This window comes from Neolamprologus multifasciatus, chromosome 1 (genome assembly GCF_963576455.1).
Source record: "Neolamprologus multifasciatus chromosome 1, fNeoMul1.2, whole genome shotgun sequence".
NCBI lineage: Eukaryota > Metazoa > Chordata > Actinopteri > Cichliformes > Cichlidae > Neolamprologus > Neolamprologus multifasciatus.
Genome location: NC_140439.1, coordinates 17,102,302 through 17,120,240, shown reverse-complemented (window position 1 = coordinate 17,120,240; position 17,939 = coordinate 17,102,302). Strand labels below are relative to the sequence as shown.

The following is a 17,939-nucleotide window of genomic DNA, read 5'->3' as shown; positions in this document are numbered from 1 at the left end:
GGTACAAGTGGAGTCAGGGTCTTTCAACCCATTCAGCACAACCTAAACTCTCACACTGCGGGTCAAAACTAAGCGCCCTCCATCACCGTGGAGAGGAGAGCCTTATCTGCACAAGATGAGACAGGTCTAAATGTGTCATGCCTCTTCAGAGAGTGACTGTAAACACTTAGCATATATGAATATTAATGTTCCACATTAAAGCCCCGATGCCTAGATGGAAGTCTTAATGAGGATAAATAACAGACAGCCAAGCACCGAAATCTCAGCTCTGACATTATTTATCATCCTTAACTTTTGTCACAGCTCCTTTTTTAGTAATTAATATCATACAAGAAAGCACTTTGCACTTGGATGAGTGATCTAATTTGTTTAATAAAATGCAATTAAAAGAGCTTGAATTGCTTTATGTTAATGTTACTGATTATATTCCTGGCTGGACTGCCTTTCTCAAAGAAGATAACAGGCTGAAGTCGAGGATTGATGTCTGTCTCAGTTCTGCCACGTTCATCAAGGAAATTTAACCGCTGTTTACAAGCATCCACACTCCACAGAGTCACACAAATCTAGTCTGATTCAAGACACAGTTTTGCCTTTGCCACTTTGGATTCATACCAACTCTTGCCTCTTTGCCTTTCCCCAGAACAGACAGGTGAACGAGGTGAGAAAAAGAATCAGGAGGAAACTTTAAAAATATTTTATGCATCTTCAGTTTACCAAAAACCCCAGAAAAAAAACCATCCTGTACACGATATGGTGTTTATTTACCTGCAACTAGTATTAATAAAACAATGGCCAACATGCGTCGACGTCTCAGCTGTAAAGTTGCACGGATGGCTGTTTGATCAAAGTGCTGCGGGGAGCGGGGCGTTGGATGAATCCCGTAGGGAGCACTGACATTGGAGTTAGGAGGACACGATGTAACTTGGGGTGAAATATGACATTGGGAACACAGAGAGGGATGGAGGCAGGGAAGAGGAGAGAACAGCTGGAAGCAAAAGACCAATGCACAAATGACTAGTGAAGGCTCTGCAGGATATGAGCCACACTCCTGTTTGTCTGTCTGCTGAGAATTTCCCCCGCAGATCTAAAGCTCACCTTTAAAGCTGAGGTTACATCTCTCTTGGTTGCACACAAGCACACACAAACACACACAAACACACACGCACACCCATACTCAATCAAATGTGTCCTAACACTCATGTTTGGTGAAATGAGATTCTGAAAAACGAAGCCCTGCATCATAATACAAATATGGTAGAAGCCAAAAAAAACCCAACCAAGTCCAAATTCATATTTTAACCACATTTGCAGCTTTTAAAAGAGCCATTTACCTCACATTAAAACCATTTGTTTCAAGCAATTTCACATTAATGTTGCCAAATGAAAGACCAGACTTCATGAAAGGATTGAGAGGCAGTAACACAACAGGACCATCATGAAAGAAAGCCTCTCTCAAAACCCCCTGATGTTTCTGCAGTTATTCTTCAGCTGCTAATTTTGAGGTGGAAAATCTTTGCTGCAAAAAGTGGAACCTGCTGACGGCAGACTTGGAAAATCTCCAAGTAATCCAGTCTTGTGAACAAAAACAGCTTTGATAAACTGAATGTTTCAGCTCCTCAGAAATCACAGTGAAATAAACAAAGACCTGCTGGACTGAATGATCCGCTATATGGTGGGTCAAAGTCACTAAAACATATCAATAACAGAATAGACTCATTTATTCATTCAACCATTCATCTCTTCATGCCTGTCTTTAAGGCGTTCCCAAGCCAGCTGAGAGATACAATCTTTGCAGCGTGTCCTGGGACTGCCCCGGGATTTCTTCCCAGCAGGATATGCCTGAAATACCTCACATACAAAGCATCTTAGTCAGATACCTGAGACACCTTAATTGTCTCCTTTCCTTTTGTGGAGGCTCTACACTGAGTCCTTCCCGCATGACAAAGCTCCTGACCCAATCTATAAGGGAAAGCCCAGACACCTTTTAGATTAAATTCCTTTCCACGGTTTGTATCTGCGGTCTTGTTCTTTTGGTCACTACTCAGAGCTCGTATCCAGATCACCGCAACAGGCTGGTACATCACCCATGTTACTACAGATGCCACATCAATCTGTTAGATTCTTGCTTCGTGGATGTCTCACTTGTCAACAAGGCCCTATGACGCTCTTCCACTGAGGCATCAACTCATTCCCAACCCCGAGTGGGCACGCCACACTTTTCCAGTGTGTCAGCCAAGACAGCCCTACAGCATCCAGAGCCTGAAGAAACCTAAATCTCATCCAGCCCAGGGGCTCAGTCAACAGTTTTTTAAAAATTTGATGTTTTTATTTTACTATTTGGGTTAGATATGGCAGCTGCGTGTTTGTTTTCTGCCACAATGTTTAAAACGATTCATACAAAAATCTGTTTTTGTAACTATGAAAAGCTGCTGGGAGCTCATGAAAGTTGCCCTAATAAACACCTTTCACACAGTTATGTAATTAAATAATTTAACCTCTCTGGGGCTAATAGTCAGATTCCAGGCTCAGTTTTATCCCAACTGCTCTCTGCAGCACAGCCAAACTTCTTATTAGTGAAATAAAAAATTCAAAAACAGCTAATGCTTAAGCTTCTCTTTCTTCCCATGAGTTCTGACTAATTTATGCATTCATAAATTACTCTTGAAGGAGTTCTGGGTTTTGTTTGTTGGCATCAACTAACAACTAACGAGCAAATCTGAAGCAACGCCTTCAGTCTCTCTTCTCACTGCTTCCATTGCCTTGCTGTATCTATATGTGTACAATAGATGGAACAGCAAATGCTCTTACAGGCTTACTGGGTCAAGATGAGCTTTCTTTTTAGCGCTGGACAGCAGACAGACTGTATTGTAGAGCACAAAAGGAGGGCTAAAAAAAAAGTGAGAAGGGATCAATGTGCTCAGAGATGTTTGTGAAGATGAGTGGAAAGAGAGAACGCTTAGGTGACAGCTTCCCTATCGAGCTGTCAATCACGCTACACAGCACCTGTTAACTCTGGAGAAGACACCTTTGGCCAGCTGAGAACCTATTGATCTAAACTCCCACGCGTTCTCTGCTTCTCAGATTTCACATTTCTTTTCCCATCTCTCTTTGCTTTTGTCAGTCTCCCCTGTTGGCACTGTTTTTGCAAAGTTCAAACAGAATTTTTTTTCTCCTCTTGCACAAAGCAATTGTGGCTAATCTAAAAAACACATTTTTTCATTATGAATATTGAGGGCTGGTGTGCGTATTTTTCCTAACAGTTTTCCTAATGAGATACATTTAATCTAAAAATAATGAACCCAACAAAACACTGTACATTAACTCTATTGCCTTTCGACCTACACAAAGCCTAATGCAAAGTTATTATCATTTTCTATTTTCTTATTCATTTTATTACATTTTCAGTTCAGGTTCAGTTAGCTGCCAGAGTGGATTTTCGTTTTGTTTGAAAAATATTTAATTTTTTATAAGTTTTTATTAGTTTAGGCATGAAGGCTTTCACACACCGGACGTGTAAAAGTAGCGTGCACATTTCATTTGCAAGAAAATTTCACAGGACGAAATAAAACACCTGGTTTTCTGTTCCTTTTTTGTCTGCAGCAGATTACTCAGATTGCATCTTCTAAAATTTGCCATTTGCAATCCACTTTAAAAGTTTGTACATCCACGTTTCTACAGCCCAACTCCATAAAGAAAATTTTGGTAAGAAATTTTGGTAAGCAGCCACCTTTTCCCCCAACCAGGCAGTTAAATCCCAGAGCATATAGAAAAAGTGAGATACAGAAATCTCCATGTGAAGGCCGCAAGAGATCAGCCCACTGTTAGCAAGTGAAAGATGGAGCGTGAGAATGAAACTGTGAAAGAAAAAAGTTGCTGTGTGAAACGTGGAGCAGGTGTAAGAGTAAAAAAGGAGACACCATGAGAAATGAGTTAAGAAGCTGGGAAGGAAGATGAAGTGCGCAAGGTCTGCATCAAATTTTTGGACTTTGTCTTTCCCACTTCTCCCTGCCTGCATGTGTATGACCTCAAACCTGCTCAGTAAACCCAAATCTTGGATATAGTTTTACTTACTAAAAATTCATATTTCAAAGATTTCTATCATTGATATTTCAAATGTTCCAAAAGAAAACAAATTAACACAAGACAGAGTAACACTATTATAAGTTTATGTTTTTATGTCACTTTGGTGTGTTAAATAAATTCCTCAGTACTAAAGAGAAGAACAGAAAAGAAGCAAAAGCGTGAGTGGGAATAATTACCGAACTGATCTAACATTCACAATCATTTTGATGTAAACAGACAAAATGTTACTGTCCAACATTTTAAATGCACACCTCTTAATGACTGATGAGGGGATTCATATCGATTCAATAAATATTCACCTAAGTCGAGCAGGCACCAGGATAAAATGGTAAGCCTGTTTCAATGTAAAGCTCATAATAAACCTACCAGTATTTAATTCCCACTAATAAACACAAATCTATAATGTTTTACAGTGGGGCAAAAAAGTATTTAGTCAGCCACCGATTGTGCAAGTTCCCCCACTTAAAATGATGACAGAGGTCAGTAATTTGCACCAGAGGTACACTTCAACTGTGAGAGACAGAATGTGAAAAAAAAAATCCATGAATTCACATGGTAGGATTTGTAAAGAATTTATTAGTAAATCAGGGTGGAAAATAAGTATTTGGTCACCTCAAACAAGGAAAATCCCTGGCTCTCACAGACCTGTAACGTCTTCTGTAAGAAGCTTTTCTGTCCCCCACTCGTTACCTGTATGAATGGCACCTGTTTGACCTCATCATCTGTATAAAAGACACCTGTCCACAGCCTCAACCAGTCAGACTCCAAACTCCGCCATGGCCAAGACCAAAGAGCTTTCGAAGGACACCAGGAAAAGAATTGTAGACCTGCACCAGACTGGGAAGAGTGAATCTACAATAGGCAAGCAGGTTGGTGTGAAAAAATCAACTGCGGGAGCAATCATCAGAAAATGGAAGACATACAAGACCACTGATAATCTCCCTCGATCTGGGGCTCCACGCAAGATCTCATCCCGTGGGGTCAAAATGATCATGAGAACGGTGAGCAAAGATCCCAGAACCACACGGGGGGACCTGGTGAATGACCTGCAGACAGCTGGGACCAAAGTAACAAAGGTCACCATCAGTAACACACTACAACGGCAGGGAATCAAATCCCGCAGTGCCAGACGTGTTCCGCTGCTGAAGCCAGTGCATGTCCAGGCCCGTCTGAAGTTTGCCAGAGAGCACATGGATGATACAGCAGAGGATTGGGAGAATGTCATGTGGTCAGATGAAACCAAAGTAGAACCTTTTGGTATAAACTCAACTCATCGTGTTTGGAGGAAGAAGAATACTGAGTTGCATCCCAAGAACACCATACCTACTGTGAAGCATGGGGGTGGAAACATCATGCTATGGGGCTGTTTTTCTGCCAAGGGGACAGGACGACTGATCCGTGTTAAGGACAGAATGAATGGGGCCAAGTATCGTGAGATTTGAGCCAAAACCTCCTTCCATCAGTGAGAACTTTGAAGATGAAACGAGGCTGGGTCTTCCAACATGACAATGATCCAAAACACACCGCCCGGGCAACAAAGGAGTGGCTCCGTAAGAAGCATTTGAAAGTCCTGGAGTGGCCTAGCCAGTCTCCAGACCTCAACCCCATAGAAAATCTGTGGCGGGAGTTGAAAGTCCGTGTTGCTCGGCGACAGCCCCAAAACATCACTGCTCTTGAGAAGATCTGCATGGAGGAATGGGCCAAAATACCAGCTACTGTGTGTGCAAACCTGGTAAAGACCTATAGTAAACATTTGACCTCTGTTATTGCCAACAAAGGTTATGTTACAAAGTATTGAGTTGTATTTTTGTTATTGACCAAATACTTATTTTCCACCCTGATTTACGAATAAATTCTTTACAAATCCTACCATGTGAATTCATGGATTTTTTTTTCACATTCTGTCTCTCACAGTTGAAGTGTACCTCTGGTGCAAATTACTGACCTCTGTCATCATTTTAAGTGGGGGAACTTGCACAATCGGTGGCTGACTAAATACTTTTTTGCCCCACTGTAATTGTTTGACTTGTTTTAATATTGCAGATTTCAATCAGCTCTGGAACCACAAAATGCTTCAAAGGCATTTGTCATGCATGCAGGAGGGCTGCCAAATAAGGCTGGGTCATATCATACGGTTCACGGTAATACCGGTATAATGTTGGGCAACGTTAAGAAATGAAAATCGCGATAGAATATGGGTAAAACGCGCATCCGCTGTGCCTTTGTTTTCATATGCACATGGCGGAAAAAGCATGGCGGTGACGCAGAATGAGAAGGGCGAAAGCAGATTGTTGAATGAAACTGATGAACCAGAATTGGTTCGTAAAAATGCTGCAACTTCAGTGGTGTGGAACTGGTTTAGCTTTCATCCGTCAGATACACAACAAAGCACTATTTTTGGTAGAGCGTGCTAGCGGGCCGTCGTTATTACTGTGTTTTTTGGAAAATACGGCTCACTTAAAATCAATCCTTTGATTTTTCTGAAAATCGACAGTGCCCCTTATAATCCCGTGTGCCTTATGTATAAATTTTGGTTGTGTTTACTGACTTCGAAACGATTTTATGTGGTAAACGGCGCTCAACAACCTGTCAAATGTTTTAGTACGACTTTGCTAAGCTACAAACCCGCACCGCTTGATGGATTGTCGGAACATTACGGCTATCATAGGGAGGAGCCTTGCGGAGTGATACGTACTGTGCTTCAACATAATATTACCGTATTGTGTGTGTGTATAACCTCTTTTTAAGTTTTGTGGATATTATACATGGTTATGCTGAGGATATGTCAGCCAATTTTCACTGGAAATGCCTTTTGGTTAAACTGCCAGCAAGGAATTTGCATTTGTGCTGTTAAATTTTAATGCAGATAAAAAGCTGCTTGTTAGAGTGAAAATACATTTTTACAACACAATACAATACAGGGTTTTTTTTTTTTTGCATTAATAAAGTTGAGAAGTTGTAAAGTATTTTGTCTAGTCTCAATTATATCGTCAGTTATATCATTATCGCAAATTTTCAAATGCATATCATGATAAATACTTTGGTCATATCGCCCTGCTCTACTGCCAAAGACCTGTGAACACACTGATTGGTAAAATCTGGATTTTTTAAAAAAATGTGCTTGAGCTTGTTCTCGAGCTGAGTTAAAAAACAAAGAAAGCAAAACAAAACAATGTGAATTTCCGACACAGTTGCTCCTGTTTGAATCATCGATTCACCGGAGAATTGAAGAAAATCTGAACTTGAAATTTGAAGGAAAAAAAGCTGCATGTGTGTTGAAACTGGCATCAGCGAACACAGGCAGGGCAGGTAAGGTGTTTGATAGCTTCCAACAGAGTAGTCCACAGTGTGTGTGTGGCTTGAGGGACTGGTCTGTGGGGAGCTGATTGCACAGGCTCTCATTATGTGGCCAGTGGTTGTAATGGAGTGTGACAGCAACGTGCTGTGCTCTGGATCTCTGTCCTTCCAGCCTGCAAAGCCAATTAAACACACTCTGCCTTGCCCTGCTTCGTTCTCCATCACTCACTCCTTCCTTGCTGTTCCCCACTCCCGCCTCCACCACCATCGGCAGCTCCCAATCGCTACCTTCTTGGTCCCCAGATTCAGCTTTGCAGCTGACTCTTTCTAACCCCCTCCAACACATCTCCAAGCTCAATACTTCAAGCTCCTTCCCAAATCTTTTGCTTCTTCCTCTTATTTCCTGTGGTCTACATGACAATTCAAAGCTCTGATTGCTTCTGCCCTTCTTCCTGCACTCCTCAGCCCCCCCCTCAAAACTAACCGAATGCCTGCCTCTCCCGCTGGTAAAGTATGGGTCTGTTTGGGGGAGGGGGGGGGGGGGCACAAGGGGAGAAGTGGCGGCTAGAGAGAGGAACATCCTCTGATGACAGCTTCCCTCTATGCTACCACACACACACACACACACACACACACACACACACACACACACACACAGAGCAATAGTTGGTTCTTCAGGACCTGGAGCAGTCACAACCACTTAGGAGGAAAAATGCCCTGCAGCACCAAAAACACACATAGTCCATTTATCACTCCCTCATAGTTCCCCAAAATGTGCGCGTGCACACACACACTGTCTGAATGTGTGACTATGTGTGTGCTTCCAGCATTGGACTCCTGGTTTTTAAGTGTTTAAAATCATGTCATCGTGCCCCGAAAGTACAGTGTGCAACACTGATGAAAAAATCTTATGACATCTTTCATCTCCTGTGAATCCCTCTGACAGCACAAACCATAAATGGTAGTGAAATGCACTCGCTATGCATGCATACTGCTGAGGAAGATGAGGGTTTGGTACCTGTCTTGAACCAGCCATCATCAGTGAAAGACTCTCTGGTCTCCTGAGGTTTGTTAAAGTACTCTTTAAAAACAGATGGCCCTCGAACCAGAAGCTCCCCCTCTTTCCCCTCCATACCTGGTCGTACCTGATGCATATACATGGAAAGAAAGGAAGAAATCAGGATAAATACATCACCGTGCTTAACAGCTGGTATGAGATGTTTGTGCTGATATACTGTGTTCGTTTTATATACTATCAGTAAAAATCTACACTGATTTTGTTTATCCAAAGGACATTTTCCCAGAAGGGTTATGATTTGCTTGGATGTAACATAAGCTGTGCCGCCATGTTCTTTTTAAAGAAAAGTGGCTTTCTCCTGGCAATCCTTCCAAGCAAACGACACTTGTTCAGTCTTTTCCTAATATTACTGACATGAACTTTAACATTTAACATGCTAAGTCAGGCCTGCAAAGTCTGAGATGTACTTTTTCTTTATCCATCATACAGTCTGACCTTGGGTCTCACACTTGTTAGTCATCAGTTATTCAAATGCATTTCATTAGCAACAGGAACAGGATTGCATTGAGTCTGATGCTAAACCTTTGTTTTCACATGATTTTACCTGATGAAACATATATATATTTAACTTATGGATTACCCGAGTCTCTTTGTGAGTGCCTTCCACAATGGTTGTATTAATTGTGTTATTCATAACAATCCGAACTTCCACACCAGGCAGTGGCAACCCAACAGCTCCTGTCAAACACAAAGAAAGCCCATGAACACAGAGAGAAGAGAACACACTTTGTCGAAGCAGAATGGGATGATTTTTGGCCTTTACAGAAGTGGAACACATATTCTGGCAATAATCAGTGAAAAAGCCATCAAAAGCATTCAGTGAGAGATTTTTAACACAAGAGTCATCTTCTCCAAGACAGCATTAGCCTCCATCTGCAGGCCAAAACTGGCCAATGGCTTGCTGAGCTTGTATAACACTAAACTGAAAGCCATTCGTCTCAGTCACCACAAACCAGCTTACACGGACAGTAATGGGGATTTCTGGGCAATGCCTGAGGCAGCCGTTTTCACAAACTTCAAGTAAACGTCAAGTAATAGAACTGTTTTTAGGCGTTTGTTTGCACTTTCAACCTGTTTCTGAAGCCTCCAAAAAAAACAACAAAGAAAAAACAAGGACTCAAGGGTACAGCAGGATTCAGTCCTTCAGTCTAATTTACTGCTGAGCACTTGACATGTTTTATTAATAAAGCACAGCTGCATGAAATGTTATAACTGAGCTGACAAGTATTAAAATACAGTAAGAAGTCTGTGTTAAAAAAATCCAGTGTTCATAACTGTGAGGTGCAGTAACGTTTAAGAGAAAACTGTGTTACTAAAAAAGGATTTCCACATTTCCTGACATCACCTGCTGTTTCCACATACTGTATGTGTGTGTGCAAGTGACACCTGGCAAGTTAAATAACTAAAGCACAAAAAAAATTCTCATTGGTCTTCTGTGTGCATTAATATTTGCACCTATATTTTATTTTATAGCCTGGAGGTTTCTTCCTGCTAAAAGGGAGTTTTTCCTTCCCACTGTGGCCAAGTACTTGGGTGTTGTGTGATTGTTGTGGTTTCTCTGGATTATTGTTGGGTCTTCGCCTTACAAAAGGAAGCTCCTTGAGGCAACTGTTGTTGTGACTTAGTGTTATATAAATAAATGAAATAAACGGAATATTTTATGTCATTTTGCAGACTAACATTTGCCCAATAAAAACACCGTCAGGTTTTGAAGGATTCTATCAATTCAAACTGTATGAACTTTGGCTTGGAAAAAGCCACACTTTGCAATCTGTCCCCCACCAAGGGCAATTATAACACTGAAAAAGTGCACCATTTGAACCTATTAAATGTAATCACATTACTGCAGCGGTATCTAATAATAGCATCTAAATGTTGGGCATCAGGAGAAAAATCCTGTAAAAATTAATTCCTTATCTCAAGATCCGTTTTGTCCTTGAAAATGTCTGCAAGTGAAGTAACTCTGTACTTCTTACACGGGTAGAATGAGAATCCTACTACATCCTATTTATCATCACTTCACCCATTTTCTAACTATCTTATCCGATTTATGGTCATTGGGAATAGTTTATTAAAATAACAGTTTTCAGATGCTAGCACGATTACCCTTAATTCACTAAAACTGAAAATGGATCCTTTTGATTGATAAAAAAGGCTGGGGTGTGAGAGCTTTTGTTTTGGCTTTTTAAGGTGGGGAAAAAGCTATGAACAACTGCTTTTATAAGACTGCTGTATCTACACTTTCTCTGTGAAAATACAGGAAAAAAAGCCTGAAAAGTGGGACAAAAAAGAATCAAAGAGATGAAAGGGGCAGCAGCGTGAGATAATAATAAGATGGAAAAAAAAAAAACGAGGATGAACTAATCTCATATGTTTACATCTCAGGAAGGGCAATATGACCTAGAAAGACACTCAGCTTTGTTAATATGAAGAGCTCCCAAAGTGTAAGCACCACAGCAAAATCAGGATAGTTACGTGGCCTAAATACAGGAGAGAATTACTAATGAAACTGCTGTCAATAAGTTGTATTAAGAGCTGAAATGTTATCTGTTTAGCTGCTGTGGGGCGGGGGGAGGGGGGGGGGAGAAGAAGGTGAGAGTGAAAGAGAGATACCACTCCACTGCTCTTCTGAGAGTGTTTCCTGTGGTTGCTATTGATCCATTTTAACCTACTTAAAAGGCAAGATAGGAACATGCCGACTCAAACAGGCGCAGCCTCGTGCCTACATGTGCTCATACCGTCATACACACATACAGGCAGACATACACATACACTTACACAAATGCTGAGAGGAAACATCAATAAAAACACAGACCTCTTGAAGTCATTCTTAATAATCACCTGAGAGGAGTCGAACGCAGCCTGCTCGGTTCATGCCAAACATTCAGTGAGCAACAAACAAAACAATACCCTGACAAAACAGGCAGGCAGAGGATTACCAAATCCACTTGCAAGCTAATTAGCTCTACCTGTAAGAGGAAGTGTTGTCTGGGGAACAGGAAAGGAAGAAGACGGTGGAAGAGAAAGAGAGGGAAAGAGAGAGAGAGAGACAGAGGAAGAGGGGATGACAGGAGAAGATGGCAACCGCCACTACTCTGACCTCATTTCCAGACCTTGCTTTTGTTTTTGCGTGTGTGAGGGAGGTGTAGTTGGGATCATGGGGTTTTACCTGACATCACGACAGAGACAACTACCTTTGATTAAAGCACAACGCGTGAAGTTGAAGTACTCACTCAAACTGATGAGGGAGGGTCGAGCAACATCAGAGGTTTTTGGATTATATGTGAAGAAGAACAAAATTTTTGAGAGCATTTTCAAAGTGTAGTATAAACCAGGAACACTGGCTCAATTAAGAAAGGTTTGCTTTTTAAATTATTGTTATTTTATGTCGTTCTGTTAAACCACACTGCCTTTCTATGTTTCCCAGGATACAGATTTCTAATATATATGTGTATAATTTTAACATAGAGTGGCAGAAATGAGTGATTGCAAGTTTGTTGATTGATAATCATACGTTACCAAATTGTAAACAGCAATGTCAACTCAATGTAGAGCTTAATTACTACACACAGGGAAAAAAAGATAATTTACCCTCTTTCCTACAAATCTGAGACATTCGTTTTAGAAGAGAACAACATCCACAGCCACAAAGGCAACCTTGGTTGACTGCCAACCAATCAAATATAGACACACTGATGGCAGTATGCTTGGCTAGTTATGCTGTACAGTATCTCAGTATTTGGCACCAAAAGATAAATGCACCAAATTTTGGTGGAGGTTTGGCCTGATTTAAAAAGAGAGCAGAAAACGCTGCCATTGGTTTGTCATTAAGGGTTTTCAAGCTTGAGAAAAATGCTGATAATCAGATGCCAAACCGATCTTTAAGAGGTTATCTGTATGGCCTCATTTCCTGCCATTGCTTCAGCAGCTGGTTTGTAACCTGACCATATTCTGCTTGGAAGAGCACCAAGACCTGCATTTTATTATCAAGTTAGTATTTTGACACCTGAGGTTTCACAACTTTATCATTATGCAAAGGGATAAAGGACTTTGAAAAAAAAAAACATATGCAGCTGTCACCCAAACTATACATGTATCCGATACTGACTTTGACATTCTAGGTAATTTTTTAGAAGATAATTCAGAATACAGATTTTTGGATGAAGCTAAAATTGTGCAATGCACGTTTATCTAGCTGAGTGGCTCCAACCATTGTTTACAAGACTCTGCAACAGTGACACGTGGCAGATAAGAAGATAGTGGTGCAAAGTTAAGCAACGTGCAGCGAGTTGCTGACTTGTTTGTGAAATACTTTGCCGGAAAGTTAACTAATGATCCCATGACTTCCCTTTTTAAGATAAGTAACACACATACACATGTAAAAAACATATTCTTTCTTACTCATATGTGTGTAAGGTGTGAGAATACAAGTGCATCCACTTAGTTCAACCTGGGACGCGTGGGCCCTTGAGAGGGTTGGACAGCGCCATGCCGATCTCAGTCATGCCGTAGCGTTCGAGGAGTGTGTGCCCGGTAATCTCCTCCCAGCGCTGCAGAGTGGGAAGCGGGGAGAGCAGCCGAGCCTGAAACCATCAGCCTGGAGAGAAAGGGACGGGCATGAGGGACACACGCCAAAAAACACATCTGCAGTTTATATTTTGCCTGAAAAACCTGTGTGAAACATGTAAATGGCTAATTGTTTGCTAATTAGAAACATAAATTTTTGTGCATCTTCTTACACATCTCCAAGGACCTGATTTGTGAGAGTCAGTAAGCATAGGGTTGTGCCTTACAGTATTCTATAAACTGCAGACTGTTTATGGAAAATATACAGAGTGCAGCATGGGAGAGATGATTGGCAGCACAAAGGAAGCAAAGTAAAAACACAGATGCCGCACACTCTTGTAAAAGAAACTGTGGCAGTGAAAATTATTAAGAAGCAAAACATGTACTGGAAATGTGGTGTGACATTAATACACCATCCACAAAGGTCAAAAGATTATCAAGTAGCAAGAAAACATAATAATGTAATAATAATGCATGCCACGAGTGCATACACACAGAAAGGTGACAAATAAATTACAAATGAAAAGAACTACAAGTGTCTCAGGGCCAAAATAAACTTTTAAAAACAGGCTTAATGCTTCTTGGGACTGACTTTGCTTCAGGTTTGAACACTTCAACACTTCTGGGGAGGAGCACAGTCTGACACGCACGTCAACCACACCTTCATGTGGTTTTCAGCTCGGTAAAAGGAGCAAAGATGGCAAGAGGGGTGAGTCGGACAGGTACCTGCTGTTGCTCCAAAAGCAGCCAAAATTGTTAACTGTGGTTTGATGCATAGATTTGGTTTAGACACCTCCACGGTCAACAGCTGCAGCTGCATCAGTCATTGTTACACAGAATTGCTGAGGTAGTTGAAGCACTGTAAAACTTCAATTTGTCTCACAAATGAACTTTATTTTCCAATTTTGCTTTTTTGTCTTCTTTGAATGTGAACCGAAAACACTGCCAGGATAGGGTGATGGTCAATGGGCCCAATTGCTAATCACTAATGCATCTGTCAGTTAGCTGAGCTACTAACATACAGATGTTTGGAGCCCAGAGACTGGCTTACAGCCAAACTCAAACGTTTGTGCTGTCATATCCTGCTCTGTCAGGTAAAGTCAACTTCAAGTTGAAGGAGTTTTCACCAAAAATACTCTCCATCAAAGTCATCTGGACACGGCTGTCTGCACATACATAAATACTAAAAGGAATGATGAAGAGCTCAAAATGAACGAACACCATAGCAACATTAAATTTCCTCTTTAAATTGCCTAAAGCATCCAACTATTGGGTGATTAAAAAAGATGATAATCTCCCAACTGATGACAAAATGCATTAATATTAACTTTAATTAAGCTCTATACATCCCTGTGAAAAGGACATTTAGGAAACACTGCATAAAAACCCTGCATTAAACCATTCAGTGCTACATTATATTTGCTCTGTTCTTAACCATTTTGCCACCAATCAGTATGTACTCATACACACATGGAAGTATTCACAAATACAGCTACTTGTGAGTAAAATCTTGTGGCACAGATTCCACAACCAGTACCTTATTCTCTCTTTGCAGACTGCTTTGACAAAGTCCTTCACACGAGGCTGTGTGAAGTGCTGATCATAGTACTGGATCAGCTTAGAGTAAATAGTTGGCACAGCCATGAACACATTAACCATGGGAGCCTTGGAGCTCAACAGCATCTCCCACACCTGTGGGGGGAGAGAGGGAGAGAGATAAGCACAACACATAACTGAAGAAGGAAGGAGGAGGAGAGATAAGGAAAATAAAAGCAGTAGATCTAACAGTGGGGCATTGCAGACTAAATTATTAAATCCAGATTCATTCCATTAGTTTTAGAGGGGAAAAAAGTGACATTTTTTCATTTATTTGATGTAAATGGCAGAATAAAGTCCAGACAGCAGCCTCATATTAAACCTGTCAACATAATGCAGAAAAAAGACAAGCAAAAACTGCCCAGATTTGTAAAGGTCAGGAGAAAGAAAATAGCCGGCTGCCCCGGACTGGAGCGGTATTGCCGGCCAGTTAAAAGACCTCGTGTGCAGCTACTTTTGACAAATGTGCTTTTCGACTGCCACAAAAGGAGCCGCTCCCATCCTCAGCTGCGTCAGCGTGCCCTGCCTTCAACACAGGCGGGCACTAATGGACGCAAACATGTGTCGCCAACTACATGCACATCTAAACATACTGTATGAAAATCACATAAACTCACTTGTTCAAGGACAAAGTCATTTTACACACCCGGCCCCGCCCACTCAACCTCATTCCTCACACACGCTCACACATTGCAGTAGATGGCAGAAGGATAGGACGACATCATGAATTAAATGAAGGTGAACGACGGCTTCTCTAAGTCACTCCCCCCGCACCACCACCCACCACTAGTGCCCCCCTCCAAGCTGTCTCTCCTCTCAGGCTACTCGATCTCACTTCTTCTTCATTCATTCTGCCTCTATTTTCCAAGTGCTCCGTTTTCACTCTACTTTCATCTCTGACCCCACATCCTCCCTTCATCTCTCCCCCCCCCCCCCTCCTCGTCTCTCACCCCCCTATCTCACATTCACTTACCTTCTCTCTCCATTTCGTAATTTCCTGCTTCACTGCCTCTGCAGTCTCTCTCTCTCTCAGACACATACACACCTAGACACATACTCACACACAGAAAAATGCACTCTCTCCCATCATTGCGCTCACCTGGAGTAACACCACATCCTTCTTAATGTGCCAGCAATTTGTAAACTCTTCCTTCCACTTCTCTTTTGTGTGACCCTCACATCACAGACTCACCCAATCTATTATCTACTAAACTATCTTCCAATCACTTCCTCTGCCTCTAATAAAAACACAATTCAAACACACAGACAAATACAGCTAAGATGATTAAGATATGCCAACAGTACAATTTAATCAAATCCCAATCCAGTCTCCCAGAATAGCGTTACAGGCCGATCTAAAAATTGCAAGCAACCTGCGGTTCACGCGAAGAGATACAGAATAAAAGTTTGAAGCGAGAAAAGGATGATTAGCTGAGCGTGCCCTGACCATACTGGGTGGTGTCTATCAAGTGCAGTGAAGCGCTCCCACCAAGCCCACTCTAGGCGGGAGAGGAAGGCAATTTATGTCCGTCAAAGAGCTGGCCTCCACCTAGGGGACAGGATGCGGTGAGAACCGAGAGCTATGGCCTGCATCCTAAACAACTTCATGTGCCCTGCACTCAACGTAAGACCCGAAAACAGTTCTTCCCGAGAAGGCCCGATTGTTGAATGTCAATGTGCCAGCAGTGCTGATTCCTAAAAACTGTCAGGTAAGTTCACTCAGCTCGTCTGTCTCAGTAAAGAACATGTCTTTCAGTTTTAAAGTTTTACGTACTGGGAAAAAATTTTAAATAATCTGGTCCTTAGTGGGGCTAAAAATTGGGTAAATGAAACCTCAGATGAGCAACAATATATGATCTTCAACTGTTTCATTTAAAAAAAACAAAACAAAACCAAACAGCAGAATCAGTGTGCGAAAAACTAAGCCCGGCCTTACAAAACCACAGGAATTAAGAGTGTAAGTAGCAGCCAGATGCTGCTAATCAAATGCACTTGATTAAGCAGACATTTGGTAGCTTGCTGGTCTGGAGCACTCAGGTGTGTGTTAACACAATGCCAAGGTGGGAAGACATCAGCAGTGATCTTAGAGAAGCAACTGCATCGTATTTTAATGTTCGAGCATTTCACTGACCTTACAGTGGAGTAGACCTTGTTTTAATAGCCAAGTCATTAACATAGTAGTATCAGCTATGTAGTTAGCTAAGTTTTTAATTAGTGTTTGCAGGTTCCTACAAACAGACAGCTTTTTTATATTCCTCGTGGATAATAGCTTCAGCTGTAGGCAGATTACCACAGTCCTTGACAGCAGTGTCACATTATCGGTGTCGTAAATGCTTCATGTGAAGCAGAGGTGAAAAACATCAGTGTTCAGGTTGCCAGTGTGTCTGAATGAGCAGATAATAAAAGTTCCTGCTATTGACATTGATAAGTAGTATCAGTTCTTATATAAGACTTATCCTAATAGTTGACTCTTCCTAGAGAAGGCTGACTGTAACAGAGAGCAACCTGCTTTACAGAGTGGCATATGGATTCTTACAGCCAAACACTTTCAAAATGTTTTATCTGTCTGAACTAGACAACTGGTGCGTGAAACATTATTTCAAAAAAGTCAATTTCACTTTGAATTACAGAACAGGCAGTTGTGAGTATTTCCAAGCAGCATTCCCATCAATCAGGCTACTTAAAAAAATGCCCTTGCCTGTTAGAATTTAAAAATTGATGCCTTAGCCATCCCTCTTGAGGAAAAACAATGACAGTAATATTGCATTTGAGTAGTTGCTGTGATGAAGCAGTCAATAAGAAATCAAATAAATTAAAAAAAGAAAAAAAAATCCGAGCAATGCTGTTTGAAACCCAGGAACGCTATCTGCTCCCGTCAGTCTAATACAGTATACTTGAAAAAGACTTATCTGTGATTTACTTGATCACAATTCCTGCACTGAAAATTCCCGACACTATCTCCAGGCAAAATCAGAAGAAAAGAAATCAATGCTGGCCTCTGGTGCCTAGGGTACCCTTCAGAGATCTTAGGGGATAGAAGACGATCGATCACTTCATCAATGTACTGTAACTTCAGGAGGAGGAGAATAAAGGCTCTCTTTTTTCTCTGAAGATGAGAGAAAGGGTTTTGTGGTTTGGCACACAAGGTCAGGGATAACAGTTGAATACTGATAGCTATATTAGTCTAGCAATACCCATGTTGACAGATACACATTTTCTTTAAGGTCGTTTCTTTTTCATTCACCTTAAGTGTCATGAAGTGGTAGACTTCCTGACGTACAAACAAAGAGAGCAAAAAACAGAAAGGCACACACACACA

At 41.3% G+C, this 17,939-nt stretch overlaps 1 protein-coding gene across 1 annotated transcript in view; it reads right to left on the bottom strand.

Moving 5' to 3' along the window:
• Positions 1-17,939, bottom strand: part of acsf3 (acyl-CoA synthetase family member 3) — a 43,008-nt gene that overhangs the window by 18,724 nt on the left and 6,345 nt on the right. The window contains 5 exon segments of the mRNA XM_085158302.1: positions 8,399-8,525; positions 9,039-9,136; positions 12,909-13,026; positions 13,028-13,055; positions 14,562-14,716. Of these exon segments, the coding sequence (XP_085014428.1) occupies positions 8,399-8,525; positions 9,039-9,136; positions 12,909-13,026; positions 13,028-13,055; positions 14,562-14,716 (526 nt within the window).